This window comes from Artemia franciscana, chromosome 14 (assembly GCF_032884065.1).
Source record: "Artemia franciscana chromosome 14, ASM3288406v1, whole genome shotgun sequence".
Lineage (NCBI taxonomy): Eukaryota > Metazoa > Arthropoda > Branchiopoda > Anostraca > Artemiidae > Artemia > Artemia franciscana.
The window spans coordinates 26,931,771-26,950,751 of record NC_088876.1 but is presented as its reverse complement, the minus strand read 5'-3'; the positions used below and the strand labels follow the sequence as shown (position 1 = coordinate 26,950,751).

General features: G+C 35.7%; 1 protein-coding gene across 1 annotated transcript in view; it reads left to right on the top strand.

The window, feature by feature from the left end:
* Nucleotides 1-10,955: 10,955 nt before the first annotated feature.
* The window catches only part of LOC136035513 (T-complex protein 1 subunit gamma-like), a 47,421-nt gene continuing 39,395 nt past the window's right edge, over nucleotides 10,956-18,981 (top strand). The window contains exon 1 of the mRNA XM_065717348.1: nucleotides 10,956-11,087. Coding sequence (XP_065573420.1) covers nucleotides 11,051-11,087 — 37 coding nt within the window. The 5' untranslated portion in view covers nucleotides 10,956-11,050. The remainder of the gene's footprint in view (nucleotides 11,088-18,981) is intronic.

Below are 18,981 nucleotides of genomic sequence, written 5' to 3'. Positions count from 1 at the left end.
TATGTTTTAAATTACTGAGCTATAAGTCTTGAACTTTTCAGGCCTAGATGGAAATAAGAAGTTCATTTTAATGTTATTTAGTTACAGTTATAGCCTACCTATTGTTCACAGAGATTTCATGCATCGGTGAACACCTCCGAATTGGTTCGTCCAGTCAGTAGAGAAAGTTTTTTCCTTGAAATAGTGGTGTGAAGCACCATAATATTACAGATGGCCAGCCATTCGGTAAAATTTGTTGGCTTTTCACACCTAAATGTTCTGACAATTGACACGTTTGCACACGAATGCAGTTAATCGTAGAACGCACCTTTGTTTTTATGACAGTATATCACTTCTATTGAAATGTTTTCCCTCTTTAAATGAAACACTAGTATTATAGTATAGTATTATTATAGTATAGAGTTTTTTCCTGTTTCTGTCATTGCTCAGATCATGGTGACGCCTCAATCTATATATGTGAAAATAAGTTGTTTGTCTGTGTTTCTGTTGACTGACGTCATGTTTGTGTGTCGACTGACGTCATGTTTGTCAACTGACGTCATTATGAGGATTGAGCATTATTCCGTCTTGAAGTTGTCTGTCGACTGACGAAATTACAGATCGGGACAACGGGACACAAATGAAGACCATGACACAGGGGATATAAATGACGACCGGGACACTCAACGAGAAATTACAGACTGGGACACCGGGACACAGGGAATATAAATGACGACCGGGACACAGGGAATGTTCAAGGGCAATCATTAGAATAATGAGGTATAGATCTGAATACGGATTTTTTTTTTCCATGGACAATTATATGTTGCATGTTCAAGGGTCGGTAAACCTGACAATCTATTTATATGCACAGACAATGGGACAGCAAAGAATGTTGTATATTCGCAAGATATAAGTATATAAGGCTTTGTATATGACGTCATTATAAGATGACACTACAGACCGGGACACTCAAAAAGAAATTACAGACCGGGACACCGGGACACAAATGACGACCGGGACACAGGGAATATAAATGACGACCGGGACACTCAAAGAGAAATTACAGACCGGGACACCGGGAAACAAATAACGAGTGGGACACAGGGAATATAAATGACGACCGGGACACTCAAAGAGAAATTACAGACTGGGACACCGGGACACAAATGACTACCAGGACACAGGAAATATAAATGACGACCGGGACACAGGGACACAACTACAACGGAGACGCGGGGGGGCACAGGGGGGATATATAAATGACGACGGGGACACAGGGAATGTTCGATTAGCAATCACCATCAACAAAACTGAAGGGCAATCATTAGAATAATGAGGTATAGATCTGAATACGGATTGTTTTTCCCATGGACAATTATATGTTGCATGTTCAAGAGTCGGTAAACCTGACAATCTATTTATATGCACAGACAATGTGACAGCGAAGAATGTTGTATATTCGTAAGTTTTACGTAATTAAAAACATATAAATATCTATCTATATTCACAGGTGGGACACGGACACAATTACAATGGCACGTAACTAATACGGCGCGTAACGACTTACGCGCGCTTTGGAGCTTGGGGTTGGGATGGCGCGAAGCGCCACCCCAAAAGCTAGTACCTTAATAATGTTGACCTGCATCTTTAATAGATGATTAATTAGATTAATCGAATATTAATAGAATATAGTAAGAATAGAGATAATAAACAATATTAATAGAATAATAATTCTATCTTTAATAGAATATTAATAGATGATTAATAAATGATCCCTCCTCAACGCCCCGCTTTTTTACGCTAAAGTTTGACTCTTTCTCTCAACTCTACTTTTTAAAACAGTAAAAAACTTTAGCGTAAAGAGCGGGGCGTTGAAGAGGGAACAGTCCCTGTTCGTTTTAAGTTTTAATATCGCTCCTTACTTTCAGTTAAAAAAACTGGTTTTTTTTTAATTTAATTTCTGAACGTTTTTGAATTAATGCATGTTTTGATTTTGGCTCTCCGCACATGAATAATTAAAACATGATTTGCATATTAATTTTTTTTTTTTGCTAAATGGCTTCCTCATAATTTTGATCGGAATATTTTGGGAAAAAAGGAGCGGGGAGGAGGCCTAGTTACCCTCCAATTCTTTGGTTATTTAAAAAGGCAACTAGAACTTTTCATTTTTTACGAACGTTTTTATTAGTGAAAATATACTAACTTACGTAACGAACTTCTATATTCGTATATTTTTATTTCGTATATGAGGGGGTTCATCCCCTCGTAAATACCTTGCTCTTTACACTAAAGCTTAAATTTTGTCCCAATTCCTTAAGAATGACCGCTGAATCACAAATGCCGTAGAATAAATAATTGAAATTAATTTGAATTACTTTAGCGTAAAGAGCGAGGTATTAGGAGGAGGTGAACTCCTCATTTGCATAATAATTTCTGTTCATTTTAAGTTTTAATGCTGCTCCTTACTTGCAGTTGAAAAAACTTTCTATTTTTCATTGTTCTTTTTAAAAAAATGCTAAAAAATCCTGCGCCCCCTTCATGGAAATTTGTTTCCCCCTTGACAAATTCCTCCATGGAAAGTTCCGTCTGCGTAACCCCTCCCCCTAACCAAAAAAATCCCCCTGAAAGCATATGTACACTTCCCAATAACCATTACTATATGGAAACACTGGTCAAAGTTTGTAACTTGAAGCCCCTCCCACAGGGACTGTGGGGGAGTAAGTTGTCGTCAAAGAAATAGTTATTAGGATTTTCGACTATTTTGAATAAAATGGCTATCTCAGAATTTTGATCCGGTGACTTTGGGAAAAAGATGAGTGTGGGAGGGGGTCTAGGTGCCCTCCAATTTTTTGGTCACTTAAAAAGGGCACTAGAACTTTTAATTTTCGTGAGAATGAGCCCTCTCACGACACTCTAGGACAACTGGGTCGATACGATTACCCCTGAGGGGAAAAAAACAACAAACAAATAAACACACACCCGTGATCTGTCTTGTGGCAAAAAATGCAAAATTCCACATTTTTGTAGATATGATCTTGAAACTTCTACAGTAGGGTTCTCTGATACGCTAAATCTGATGGTGTGATTTTCGTTAAGATTATATGACTTAAGGGGTGTTTCCCCCTATTTTCTAAAATAAGGCAAATTTTCTCAGGCTCGTAACTTTTGATTTTACTCTAACAGTGGAAGAGCATTCATGAAGCGGCTTTCAAACTGGGAGTATAATCTTTCTATCACAAGAGAATAATCCCTTATGAAAGTATATTTATTTTTTTTATTCTTTCTCTTCAGCAAGATTGCTTTTTCCCAAAGTCGACATGTTTTCAAAATAATGTAAACGAGAAGCTACTAGCAGTGCATGCTTTGGTCTTTTACGTGAAGAATTAAAATTCTGAATATTCTGCAAACGGGCTTCAATTTGGCCAAACTCACAGGAGAATTATTTTGCTTTATTGAAGGTTTCATCAAAAGCTTCGTCAGTTTGTATGTCTATAGTTTTATCTCACATAAGGGTAATAAGAACAGTAGCTCTAGAGAAAACTAGGTATACTGCATGCAGCTGCTCAGACTGAAAGTTCATGGCAAAAATTTGTGTTTTGCTAGATCAAGTATAAATACAAATTTAAATGTTTGGAGCCTGGTTGTGACTCCGTGGGTGTGAGCTGCCGATTCAATGTCACTTCATGTTTTGGTAATTTATAAAACGACCATAATACGGTCCTGTGTATTCAGAAATTTGTTGATTAATCTATACCAGTGTGCTCATCTAGTAATTGATGATTTCTCCAGCTGAAGATCAGTTATGTCAGTGGCTTTCTCAGCATTAGCAAACAGTTGGTAGCGTGTATTGCTATTTGCGATAATACAGTAAAGCTCTTGAAAAATTGAGAAGAAAGATGACATTTGTCTCAAGTACTGTAGGCAATCATCCGACATAAGGTTGAGTCAATGAGCAAGGCAGTCAGTGGCATCGTTTGAGGGAGGCGAGCGGGTAAAAGCCCTCCCCAGTTTTGGAGAAAAAATTTATATAGTTCATGCCCCTTTACTCTCCAGATGTGGACCCCTCTTTCACCCCTCCCCCAATAAAAATCCTGGAGCTACGCCCCTGATGGCAGTGAACGTGAATTGCCTGCAGTACAATAGCTTTAGTTCGGGCTTGCACACCTGAAGAGTGGCCGCTGATGACATCGGCTTGGTATTTTTGCAGACAAATTGAAAAAATAACCAATTTGCTGCCCCATTCTGGATGCTAAACAGTGAATTTACCCCCACCCTGCCACCCATCTTACATTTTCTTAAATCGACACCAATTGAGTAATTCTGAGTTTTTCTTTAAGTGGTCAGGTTATTCTTGTATAGCTCCCATTTGCTTTGTTGTTCCATATTTTTCTCAGCTTTTTTTATAAGCTGGTTCAAGACAAGTCCCCCTCCCTCCGCTGATAAAGCATTTCAATTCTGAAGTTGAAATGTTTCGTGTTTGATTGTTCGTGTAATTTCTTTTTAACTGTCTATTTTAACAAATCTTATTCTTTTTTCAAGTTCTAATTTTGCTATAATCTTCGGTATGTGATATTAGGTTTTCATGTTTTTTATCGATTCCCTGAATTGTTCTTTTGTTTAATTAATTTTAAAAACTTTTCCCGCGAAACAAGTTTTTCAAAGAAAATTAAAGAGCTCACAAATCACAATCAATAAATGAAACGAACAGAATTTACATTAAATAGCCAAGTCCAACAAAACGAGCAAAATTTAAAATAAATAGGGCTGATAACCTCCATGCCTTCTCAAGACTAGAATACAATTTGTGTTCTACTAAAAAAAAAAAAAATGACCATAGATTGTCAGTTTAATTGACACATACTGATATTTCTTCCTTAACCATTATGATAGTATTTTATTTATGAAAGTAAGAAAGATAAAAACATTCCAAATGTTTTTTGTTTTCAGTAAACCTCAAATCACTTTGTTTTCAGTTTGAACACTCTGAATCAGAAAAAGGGAACTAGAACTTCTGACTACCAATCCAATGAGCCCTTCCGAAGTTCATGCAATCACCCTTCCTTTGCAAACCTTATGTTCCCCAGGGTCATAACTTACAACCCTTGCCCGGAGGGTTGTGGGGAGAGTGTTGTCATCCTCAAAGCCATAATTTCTGGACCTTTTCATTAAGTTGAATAAAATGGCTATCTAAAAATTTGGATTTGATGTATTTGGGAAAATTGTGGGCGTGGGGGGAGGTTACTTGCCCTACAATCACTTTCGAATTTTAAAAAGGGCGCTACCCCTTTCAATTTCCAGTTGAAGGAGCTCTTTTCAAACTTTCCAAGACAACAAATGGCCATCTCAAAATGTCTATCAGATGCAGTTCTGGGAAATACGAGGTATATGTGTGGGGGTGGGGGATATCCGCCCTCTTATCACTCCGAATCTTAAAAAGGGCACTAAAACTTTTGATTACCAGTCCAATGAGCCCGAAGCCGAAGTTTATACAATCTCCCTTTCTATATATACCTTATTTGACCCCTGGACATAAAGTGCAACTCTTGCCCTGAGAGCACGGGATCCACAGCCAAAGAAGTCATCGCCCGAATTCAACAAGCTAGCAGCACCTTCAACAGACTCAAAAAGGTTGGAGATCGAGTACCTTTTTTCTCCGGCTTAAGCCCGGCCTGTTCAACAGCAACGTCCTGCCCGTCCTCCTCTATGCATCTGAAACATGGCATCTCAATCAAGAACAAGACAGGAGAATTCAGTTTTTTGAAAACATGTGCCTACGCAGACTTCTCGGCATCTATTGGACCCACAAAGTAACGAATGAGCACATTAGAAACATCACAGGTCAACCGTCCCTCATCGAGACCATACGAAGGCGCAGGTGGAGCTACCTCGGACATGTGCTGCGCATGAACGATTCCAGAATTCCCAAGTCTACTTTTTTCTGGTTACCCGAAGGCACCCGCCACAGAGGAAGACCCAAAAACACACTCCGTCGTACCTACAACAACGACCTGCTGTACCTTCGCACTTCAATACAGCCAGAGTGGGAAGACATCGTCGCAGCCGCAAGTTTCAGAGACGACTAGAGACTCTTCTTGGACGCCCTGGGCGCCTCTCAATGCACAGGAGGATCTAAGGTAAGGTCTTGCCCTGTGGGTTCTGGGGGGGGGGCATCCTCAAAGATGTAATTTCCTGGCCTTTCATTTACGTTGCACAAAATGGCTATCTCAAAATTTTGATTTGATGTGTTTGGGAAAATGGTTGGCATGGGAGGGGGTTGGTTGCCCTCTAATCCCTTTCGACTACTAAAAAGGGCACTAGTCCTCTCGATTTCCAATTGAATGAGCTCTTTTCGTACCAACTACAACAGCAAATGGCCATCTAAAAATTTCTATCACATATATTTTTCGGAAAAAATAAGAGGTTTGAGGACAGGGTATTTACCCTCCGATCATTCTGAATCTCAAAGAAGGCACTAAAATTTCTGATGAGCAATCCAATAAGCCCCCTCCCAAGCTTATACGATAAACGTTTTTTCTATAAATTTTATACGTCCCAAGGGCATTACTTACAACCCTTTTCCAGAGGGCTTTGCGGGGGTGTCATCTTCAAATACATAATTTCTGGACCTTTCAATTAAGTTGAACAAAATGGCTCTCTCAAAATTTTGATTCGATGTGTTTGGGTGAACGGTTAGTTGACCTACAATCACTTCCGACTATTGGAAAGGGCACTAGCCGTTTCAGTTCCCACTCGAATGAACCCTTTTGATGTTTCTAAGACAAGTCCTTCGATGCGAAGTGCCCTGGCTTAAGACAAAAATAAATAAATAATACAATGTACCCTCGTCGCTCTTTACTTAGGTAGCGCTATTATGCTGCCTATAATATGTTTTTCGTATCTTTCCAGGAATCATAAAAAAAAATTGGTTTGAAGTTCTCCATTTGATTTTCTCAAATTTCAAGAAGCTAAATTTAAAGACAATTCAAGAAACAAAATTCACGAAACAATCATTTTGAATTAAATCAAATTTCAAACTCAACGTGTTAACTGGAGGCAAAGAAAGAAAACGCTCAAGGGACGTAAAAAGTCCATCGTACAAAATGCGGTTTCATTTACGAATTTCAGAAATAGTGAAGACCTGAGTCACACGTGACTCACGAAAGATTCAGAACAGATTCAAAAATATTCGTAAAGAAATATAGAGTACATGATATGTATATGTAGAGGAGATCACTGCTCCAAAATCACATAACCGAAATGTATAATTTATTACGGATCCTGGGTTGATTACTTTATTGTAATGAAAGTTGGTTACTCGGCTGCACTTGTTTTCATCGTTTGAATTGTTCTGTGGATTGTTGTTTAATGACTATTGAAAATTTGCTTTCCTTAGTTCAGCACAAAATCTCTTAGATAAATCGGACTTAAAAGCGTTTTGTACCACTTTGAGGAATTTCGAGCGGATTTCCTATTCCGATCCAGAGAAAAAGAGCTAAACAGCAAACAACGTTGATAAACTGAGCTGCGAACTCATTTTATCGTTCAGCAAAATCTAATGACCAACGAAAAAATAAATGAACGTTTTATAAGAGAAATTAAAGAGTAGAACTCGTCTTGTGAAAATAAGAATATCTTAACTGCACTTTTTAAAGAAAAACGGAAATCAAAAATCGGATTTTGCGTAGCTGAATGTATGGCAGATAGAAGAATGAATGAAACGTAAATTTAAAGGCCATAGTAAAAGAGACCTGTTGATAGAATTTGGTTCTCTTGGATGACGTTTACTAGGTCAAAAGAAAAGCGGTTGCGACATTTTTGACCATGCTTATTTATTTTACGGTACTTAAGACAAAAGTTTAGAACAGTGCTTGAGTTCTTTTTCATTTTGTTACGACAGTTTTCATCAAGATTTTCTCGGAAATAGCCAAGAATTATCTTCGAGCTCAGACGTGGCATTCTATCTTTTTGTACTACTTTGACCGTTTTAATTGAATTTAATAAGTGAATACAGAGTAATTATAACACAACTTCAGAAATTTCAACTACTTGGTTAAAAAAAAATTTCAAAAAGGGAATATAAACGATTATGTGTTGACTGATTGTCTTTCCCCCTTGTATGCTTTTTCAATGGAGGTAAGGGGGTTACAGCTTCTTCTTCTTCTTCTGAGCATGCTATCTGTACTGTACTGGAGTGGGTGGGTGTTTGTTGTCAGCATCCATGGTTGCAAAAACACACATGTAGTACTCCACATTTGGAGGAGACACAAACCTGTAGACTGACTGCACATCTTTGATTTTTTCAATAGGAATAACAGGTTTGAAATCCAACAGCTTTGGGACTACAAGAAACTCAAGTACTTCTGTGGAAAAAGTGGCTTTCCTTGCCTTAAGTGTAACCTCCAAAGCAATATTTATTTCAGAGATTGATTTATCAGAGAAAGACAGTTTGTAACCGACTCTTTTCGAGCAGCTTTGTATAAATTAAAGTTGTTTAACTATGGAACACGGAACACTAGCGTACTTTTAATCTTGGAGGCTTGCTAAAAAAAAAACTAGAACTTTGTTCATTTGAGTAATTATGTATACTTTTTTGGGCTGCTTGACTATGGACTGTATGTACTTCCTATGTATTCGAGTGACCTGATTCACAGTATTTCGTTTGTACCTTCAACAGTCTAGGGTATTGGCGAAGAACATCATGCATAGCGTAGCTCACGACCGAATTTCGACTCTGTGGCAAACATAGATTCAACCAAGTAATAATCTATAAAACGTCAGGATAGCTCGATACAATTCTTTCCACCTTTAGGGCGATACCACTTGCTATTTCGTCTGCTCCACGGCCTGCAACCGTTTCAGGCCACATTACACGTACACTTACTTCTATGTATTTCCAAAGTCTGCTGATATGAGAATACATCCATCATGTTATATATTGTAATTTTCCATTTGTAGAAAATTGATGGAGCATTACCACGAGAAAGCGCAGATACAATTTCAAGGTCAAAGTATAGAACAGGTGAGGAACTATTAGCCCAATCCTTCTTTCTCTCCTCTTTAGTATCAGGTTTACTCATGGTATGTCGTTCAACACTCTTCTTTTTCGGTCCTGGCACCTCAGTTCCATATTTTTTTGTAACACGTTTCTCTATTTATGTGTCACATATGTCCTTTTGGGCTTATGGAAACTCAGATTTTAATTTCGGTTGAAAATATTTCTTTCAATTCTAGAAGATATTGGAATATTTGCTTCATCAGTACAGACTTCTAAATAAAGTTCGTACATTTTGGAAGGATTCAAAGCTGCATATAAATATTCTTTCATTGAGTCTGACCTGCGGTAGTGAGACTCCCTTTTTGGAAAGGATTATATATGCCTCTTCACTGTGTTAGCGTCTTGTTCCTTTGTTTTGTTACAGTGGGTCTTAACTACATTTCGTCGATTTGTGCCTTTACAAGTTGTCCTACTATCCCTCTGAGACTTGTATATTCGTTGTTTGGAAATATCAAGAATTGTCAATTCTTGTTATTTCCATCCCGTCAACTCCCGATCCTGTTAAATAGTATCACCCCGAAACTTTTCTTCGAGTTTGTACTTTTGTGTTCCCTTTCTTTTTTATCAAACTTCACTGTTTCCAGTTAGACCATTTTTTTCTCTTGTGTATTGAGTTTCCAGAAGTCCTCGAAATTTTTTTTTCTCACATTATGGCTGATCAGGAATTTATATTAGAAATTCTTCGAGCTGCTATACAAACTTTCCTTTTTCTACCAAAAACTTTCTTCGATTGTGGATCAACAAATGTCTTTCCGTTTCTTATAGCCTTTTGCCTAATGTTTCGAACCCACTGTGACAGGTCAGCTTTTGCTTTTACACTTTCTTTTTCTTCTGTATTTAGGTTTCAGTCTAAAGTTCATTTCGTATGCTAATATATGTTTTCATCTCTGCATCAGGATTATTACCATCTTCTGGTTTCTAACATTGCACTAACCTCAAAGAGTCGAAACAGCTGAGTGCCTCAACAAATGCAGTCCTTTTTTGACATGTTCTTCATATTATTCATATTTGCGCTCTAATCATTCTCTCTTCTTCTTTTTCTAAGATATCTGTGATAAAGGTTGTACAGTTATGACAGAATATCCAAAGTTTATCTTCCGGTTAGTTACGACAATTCACGCTTTCATAAAAATGAAAACAGGCATTTACAATAAAGTTGAATTATGGATTAAGTCAGCCAATAGGTACTGAACAAAAGCAAAAGAACTATAATATTAGACAGCTTGTGAAAAATAGCTTTGATGTGATTTGTATCATAATTTTGACTGGGGGTGTCAGATACGACATTCTTGTTTCACAAGGCAGACCGTTTTTATGGTTAAGTGGCTACTTTTGGTCCACACAGATGCGGTGTCAAAATAATGAATACGTTTCAATTTTTATTTTCATATTTCCTGGTCAAATATGAGTTTGCAGCGAAGGTGACGCTGGATGCTTAGAAAAATTTCTTGCACCCGGTATCCCGCAGCATGCAGAATCTTGCATGTTTCGAAAGAAAAAAAAATACAGCATTGGCAATACGTATATCGTCGAAAGATAGCACAGCGAGTGACGCGAAGCGTTGAGAGTAGTATATTTTGGTTTGCTTCAGCAATATGTTTGCCGTTGATTATTTTTTTTATAACTCTGCTCCACATAGACATTTACAAAAATATTAGATTGAAACTAGTTTCTTTAAAAAATTACAGTAAAACTTAACAAGCAAAATACTTATAAATTTCAATTGATATGGAATTTCTTCTTGGAATAATAGCAGTCACAATATTGAAATAATATAAGCTAGTCTTGAATTAAATTAGAGCTTAGCAAATTATGCTTCTTCTAAGTTTCAATGGTATTCGAGAATTTGTGGAAAGGTTTGCGACGGAGGTCGCCTAAACAAATGCCAAATGAGAAAATGCTTTTGTTTAAAAATTGTCGAACAGCAACCCAAATTTTCCTTCACACCATCAACAAAAAGCCGGCACCCAGTTCTTATTGATAAATTAGCTTGAAATTTATAAAATATAAACAATGATGCGTCCCGGTGGTCAGCCTGTTATTATTCTGAGTTAGTTGAGTTTTACTGTTATTATTTCTGTTTTCTTACGTCAAGGGCTTTAAAATATACCAGTTAAACCTATGTTAAATCTCATGGCTCACATAGCCTACCACCTATAATTTTTACTGTTTCACCATTAAATTACTGTAAAATCCTTAATAAGTCTAAGTATGTGACCAGCTTTAATATTCTACATATATGTAATGCTAATTATTTCAAATACACTGACAGGGAATAGGCTAGTAGACTAGTGCCTAATCATTGACACATTTTAGGCCTTGTCTTGAGCTAAAACTTGGAAAATACAGTAAGGCCACCCCCATAATAGTTAAAAATATATATTCTAAATGTGTGTCATTTGTATCTTTGGATCAATTCAATGGTTCATCAGAACAATAGAAAAATACAGTTCATAAGCTATAGGTTGTACAATTAAGGCTATAAATTCAACCATTAGGTTGTTGAGGGATGGACCAAAGTTTATTTTTAATTTAGCCTACATAAATGTTATATTGAGATTCAAGATGAAATTCTTACTGTAAAGATATGTATAGTAGGCTATAGCATATTTCTTGGCAAAATTCTAGTTAATTGACTTCTTGCTATCTGAGAAAGTGTTTTGGTTAGGAAAATGAAACTTTCAGGGATGAATCTACAGACTAAAGTATGTCCCATGAAGGTATTTTGAAGCAACTATCTCCACTCCTTTTCCCTCTAGAGGGCCCTGACCTTTAAAAATATGTGTGTTATAAAAGTGAAACCTTGCAAAATAGATCTTCTGCTTAATTGAAGTACAACAAAATCGTTTTCAGCTTCATAACTTTGCTCAATTCCATTTATATGGTTTTAAAGATATACAAATACATTTCCTAAATTATGAAAAAAACATTGATGTGGCTCAAAATTCTACTCAATTAACAGGAATTGCATTTTCAAAACTAAAGGCAGAGAAAAAGCAACTAGTAACTGAAAATTAAGGTACAATGTTGTTTTGTCAAAATTTCAATACATATAGACCTGTCATGTAGGCAAATTTCAGGGCCCTCCAGATAGAGAAGGAGTTGAGGTAGTTGCTTCAAAATACCTTACCGTGACATACTTTAGTCTGTAGATTCATCCCTGAAAGTTTCATTTTCCTAACCTTAACCCTTTCTGAGATAGCAAGAAGTCAATTAACTAGAATTTTCCTATTTCTTTTCTATGTTAATATCTAGGCTTGTTAATCAGAAGATTTAAAAAAATACTGCACAGTTTTGGATTCATGATCTTAAAGTTATACCCAAGATATGGTATAGGCTATATAGATGTCCCCCAATTGGTTTGTCCAGTCAATAGAGAAAGTTAGGCTCTTGAATTAATTGTATGAAATAGGGTAAAGGCACCAATGATTTGAGAGTATAACTTTGTAACTACTGTTGAAATTTTCCTTCAAAATAGGATAACTGCTTAGTCATGACTTAAAACACCATCTCTTGAAACTGTTGTTATATTTTGAAAAAGTAAAATTTTGACACTATATCCAATACATGCAGATAAGAGAAGAGTATTCAATTTGGTAAAATTCTTGTTGAGTTACTTTTTGCTATCTCAGAAAGGGGTTAGGCTAGGAAAATGAAACTTTCAGGGATGGGTCTACAGGCTAAAGTATATACTGGGAAGGGAAGGTATTTTAAAGTACCCACTTCCACTCCTTCTCCCTCTAGAGAGCCCTGAAATTTGCCAACATGACAGGATTGAAATTTTGACAAAACAAAGTTTACCTTAATTTTCAATTACCAGTTCCTTTTTCTCTATCTTTAGTAATGAAAAATGCAATTCCTGTTATTTGAGTAGAATTTTGAGCAAAGTTATGAAGCTGGAAACAATTTTTTTGTACTTCAATTAAGCAGAAGACCTATTTTGCAAGGTATCACTTTTATAACACATATTTTTGAAGGTCATCAAAGGTCAGGGCCCTCTAGAGTGAGAAGGAGTGGAGGTAGGTACTTCAAAATACCTCCCTGGGACATACTTTAGCCTGTAGACCTATCCCTGAAAGTTTCATTTTCCTAGCCTAACCCCTTTCTAAGATAGCAAAAAGTCACTCAACTAGAATTTTACCTTCAATTCAATCAGTTTCCTGTTTTCAACACAAAATGAGCTCCTGACAATTTTTATTGATGTTTCTACTGTCATTACTTTTTTTTGTAATAAAAGTCAGGATGAGCACCTATGCATCAAGACACATCTGATCTTCTCTAAAATGAGCCAAATTGGCTTTTTCTTGATGAAATTAAGTTTAGATAACAGGTAATATTTTATTGATGAAATTATGTTCCAAGTGTTGAAAATTCTTGTCTGATGCAGTAGAATACCAGACCAACTAAAAATGTTCCTTCACCTAAATTCAAGTGTAAATATTGCCTTCCATTATGAGATTCATTTTTTTTTAGAATATCTTGTAGTAATCTTGTCAACATTTTTGACAGACAGCAACAGGTCCTATCAAAATATAGGTGACTGTCAAAACTTCACTGAGAACACATAAAACAGTTAAGAAACAATTAGTTTCAAAATTCAAGGGTCCTCTAATGAAAACATATTTGTCAAATTTATGGGTACTTTCTCAACAACAAGAAATTTTCATGATTATTATTTATAATAATATTTTGCTTGAAATTTTTTTTTTCATTTTAGTTTTACTGATTTGATGCTAGATGCTAGATTTTTCCATCATCTGAGGAACTGCTGGATGGCTTCATACTATGTTCATATTTTTAAGCATTTGACTTGGTTGATACCAACACCCTAATCCATTTATCACAGAATAAATTTGAAGTAGATCCTCTCTTAGTAAATTTTATATATGTTTTCTTTCAAATAGATCCCAAGCTGTAGAATACAAAATATTCTCTCTGAACCCCTCTCTAATTAGCACCACTGTTAGGACCACTCTTTAATAGTATTGATTATATGTGCTTGTGATTATATGTATTTTATATGTACATGTAGTATGAAATTGGTAAGATTCCCTGAAATGTTTTAATTTGTAGGTGACCTACTGATTCTTGATATATGTTATATAAATATCAAAAATGATCCCACCAAAATCCTATCTTTGTTTTGGAGAAAGCTAAGAATTTACACATGAAAGTAAATTCCACTAAGTCAAATATAATGACAACAAACTTCTTAAAATTCTTGAAATCAACTCCCATTTTCTTAGACCCTATCAGAGCCAATATGCTAATGAAACATATTCAACTCCTTGGTGTCACAACCTTCTGATAATCATAGGTAGGACATGCATATTCCATGAATTCTGGACTTTCCAAACAAAGGACAGTCAAAACTAAAATTTCTAAAAAGTGGTAGGTTAACTTTGAAATGACCAAATGTTGGCAACACTTTCACTTTGAACAAAAAAGAAATCTTTGCTGGACTGACCATTAAAGCTGAGAGGAAGTGAGGCATCCCAGATAGCATTTATAGAGAGACTTATATCACATATCTAACAGTTTACAAACTGTAGTAAGGAGCAACCTGGATCAATAGTAATTGAAACTCTAAAAAATTGAATTTTGTTACCAATAGTTACATCAAAAGAATTGCATTTTAATGCTGATTTAAAATATATAATTTTCATCAAGTTTAGTATTACCCATCAAAAGTTACAAGCCTGAGAATATTTGTCTTATTTTAGAAAATACAGGGAAACCCAGTGGTCCTAGAATGTCACAAGAAGGCTCATTCTGACCAAGACTATAAGTTCTAGTGTCCTTTTTAAGTGACCAGAAATATTGAAGGGCACCTAGGCCCCCTCCCGTACTCAATTCAACATTTCACCAGATCAACATTTTGAGTTAGCCATTTTATTCAGCATAGTCAAAAAACTTAATAACTATGTCTTTGGGGATGACTTACTCCCCCATAGTCCCCATGGGAGGGGCTGCAAGTTACAAACTTTGACCAGTGTTTACATATAATAATGGTTATGTGAAGTATACAGACGTTTTAACAATTGTGTAGTGTAACAGACAATTTTTTTGGTTTGATGAGGGGGCTAAGTGGGGGAACTTTTCATGGAGGAATTTGTCATGGGGGAAGAGTATTTCCATTCTCTTCCCCCAGGATTTTCTAGCATTAAAAAAAAAGAAAAAATAAATCTGAAAAAGTTTTTTTTCAACTGAAAGTAAGTAGCAGCATTAAAACTTAAACAAACGGAAATTATTACGCATATGAGGGGTTCACCTCCTTCTAATACCTTGCTCTTTACACTAAAGTATTTTTAGTAATTCAACTATTTATTCTATGGCCTTTATGATTCAGGGGTCATTCTTAAGGAATTGGGAGAAAATTTAAGCTTTTGTGTAAAGAGCAAGGTATTGACTAGGGGGTGAACCCTCTCATATACATAGTAAGAACATACAAATATAGAAGTAGATTACATAAGTTAATTTGTAAGTTATGTATATTTTTACTAATAAAAACACTTGTAAAAAATTAAAGTTCTAGTTGCCTTTTTAAGTAACCAAAAATCAGAGGGTAACTAGGCCTCCTCCCCTGCTCCTTTTTTCTAAAAATTGTCTGATCAAAACTATGAGAAAGCCATGTAGCCAAAAAAATACATTAATATGCAAATTTCATTTTAATTATTTATGTGTGGAGAGCCAAAATTTAAATATGCATTGATTCAAAATGTTTAGAAATTAAAAAAAAAATAGTTTTTTTAACTGAAAGTAAGGAGCAACATTACTTCTTAAAATGAACAGAAATTACTCCATACATGAAAGGGGCTGTTCCCTCCTCAATGCCCCACTCTTTATGCTAAATTTTTTACTCTTTTAAAAAGTAGAGTTGAGAGAAAGAGTCAAACTTTAGTATAAAGAATGGAGCATTGAGGAGGGAACAGCCCCTTTCATATACAGAGTAATTTCTGTTTGTTTTAAGTTTTAATGTTGCTCCTTACTTTCAGTTAAAAAAACTTATTTTTTTATTTAATTATGTTATATAGACCTAGGTCACACAATTAAATTCCAAATGATTATCCAATTTTGTTCCTATACTTGAGGCAATTTTTCTGTTTTTTGCTTCCACTATCTGAGTAGTGTTTTATGCATTTACATATTGAAAAAAGTTGAAGAGAAATAAGTAAAAAGAAGAGCCATGATGAATGCACCAGGATCTGCCCCCTAGTATTCTCAAGTGTTTTTAACAAATGTCAAATTGGGTTTTGACTTAAAACAGTTAACTTTGTTCTGTTGAATTTGTTGGTGAAAATGCTCTAATTTAAGAAAATCAGAATTTTGTTCCCTTTTCTGATAAAAACTTCAGACTTATAATCAAATAGTTAAATTTGTAGATATTTTTCTTGCGTACTGAAACCCTTTCCAAACCAAAAATCTTTAAATTAAGCTTTTTGGAGTAGAAAAAGTGGTTTTGTACAAAAACTGTCAAATCATCAGTACCTTTACCCTACCATAATGTTACTGATGTTCCAACCATTCAGTAAAATTTGTTGGCTTTAGATGTTTTGACAATTGACACGTTTGCACACTAATGCAATTGCTGTTATTATGAATTGAAAATGGTAAATATAGAGCAGTTCACAAAGTTGACCTACAAATAAAGTGAACATAATGCTTGATGCCAGGTCAAAACCCAAATCAGTTTGGGTTTAGGTCAAATCATAGCTCCATGCATTGCTTAATTTATATACTTGATGCTGTTTTCAAACATCTTGAGTTAAATAGTCCCTATGTTGATGCTTTTTTTGCTGATATTGGATCATCAGACCATTAGAGTTATTGATAATGCAAGGGTGTCAGGTGTCAGAGATTTTGTTTTACATATGATAGCTAGTTTTTTGTCTGGTTGTGAGCAATTTGTAGTCCTCCCTAATGGATATATATATATATATATATATATATATATATATATATATATATATATATACACACAGACAACTTATTTATATATATATATATATATATATATATATCTATATATATAAAAATAAGTTGTCTGTGTGTGTGTTGGGTGATGTGATGTTTCTGTGTTGACTGATGTCATGTTTGTCGACTGATGTCATTTTAAGGATTGAGCTGTATGCGTCATGAAGTTGTTTGTCAACTGACATCATGTTTGTCAACTGATGAAATTACATACCGGGACACCAGGACACAAATGACGACTGGGACACAGGGAATATAAATGACGACCAGGAACCTCAAAGAGAAATTACAGACTGGGACACCCGGACACAAATCACAACTGGGACACAGGGAATATAAATGACAACTGGGACACAACTACAACGGGGACGCCGGGGGCACAGGTGGGATATATAAATGACGACTGGGTGACAATTGTTCAAATAGAAATTACAGACTGGGACACAAATGACGACCGGGACACTGGGACACAGGGAATATAAATGACGACCTGGACACTCAAAGAGAAATTACAAACTGGGACACCGGGACACAAATGACGACCGGGACACGGTGAATATAAATGACGACTGGGACACAGGGACACATCATTAGAATAATGAGGTATATATCTGAATACGGATTGTTTTTCCCATGGACAATTATATGTTGCATGTTCAAGAGTCAGTAAACCTGACAATCTATTTATATGCATAGACAATGGGACAGCAAAGAATGTTGTATATTTGCATGTGTTACGTAGTTAAAAACATATATATATATATATATATATATATATATATATATATATATATATCTATCTATCTCTATTCACAGGTGGGACACAGGGACACAACTACAATGGCGCATAACTAATATGGCGCGTAACGACTTACGCGCGGGGGGGGGGCTTGGGGGGGGGCGCGAAGCGCCCCTCCAACTAGGTGTTGGGGTGGCACAAAGTGCCACCCCAACAGCTAGTATATATATATATATATATATATATATATATATATATATATATATATATATATATATATATATATATATATATGTATATACTGAAAGGGAAATATCACATCCACCTCTTCTTCTTCCAAAGAGTATTGATATTAGAAAAATTTTGAATTGCTTTATGTTATTACCTTAAAAAACCTTGCCTTAAATTGCAGATTAGAGCAAGGTAAGGATTTCATTCCTTGTAATGCTCCATGGTGACGTCTATTGGAATGATTTTCGTGTCCAGTTGCTTTTTAATTCCTGGTATAAGATTTGACTACCTCCCAGTTGTAAAGGAACTCTTGATGTAGCCACTCTTTGTCAATTCTGTATTTTAATATCGTTTGTCATGTGATGCATGAGGTGGTAAAATCTACTGGTCATCTTAATTGCTTTGTGCTACACTTTTTTGAGGACTTATTTGTCCTTAAAAATGAAAAGAAATGCCAAAGAAATTCATGTCTCCAATCAGAGTTGAACCAGTGCCTTATATAATTTACTGAACACTCCAGGGTACCAGCTCAAGACTGTCAAGATTTTTGATAATGGCAAGGCATGGAAAGGCAGTTAATGATACAGTTCTGGCATGGCTGCTGAAGTCCAATATGTCATCATGAATGACTAGAATCTATTTCTTCAGAAATTGCAGAAAGGAGAATTCCTAGGAGAAAATAGTGCTAGTGTTTATTTTGTTTGCCAAAAGGAATTGCATGATTTTTACCTATATTGAAGGCAAGAAGCCATGTATCAAAATAATTTCCAAGATTAATCTGGATTGATTGTAAATCAGAAGCTGTGGCAGCCTTGCCTACTTATTTAGAATCATCTCATAAAGATTGAGAATGTTTCATAGATTAGTGCATCATTTATGTAGCAGTTGAAGAGGCTTGGGCTTACAATAGTACCCTGAGGGACACCAATTGAAAAGTTTGTAAAAGAGGAGAAATGAAGAATACCTCCAGAACTAAAAATCCTGATAGCTTGGGTTCTAT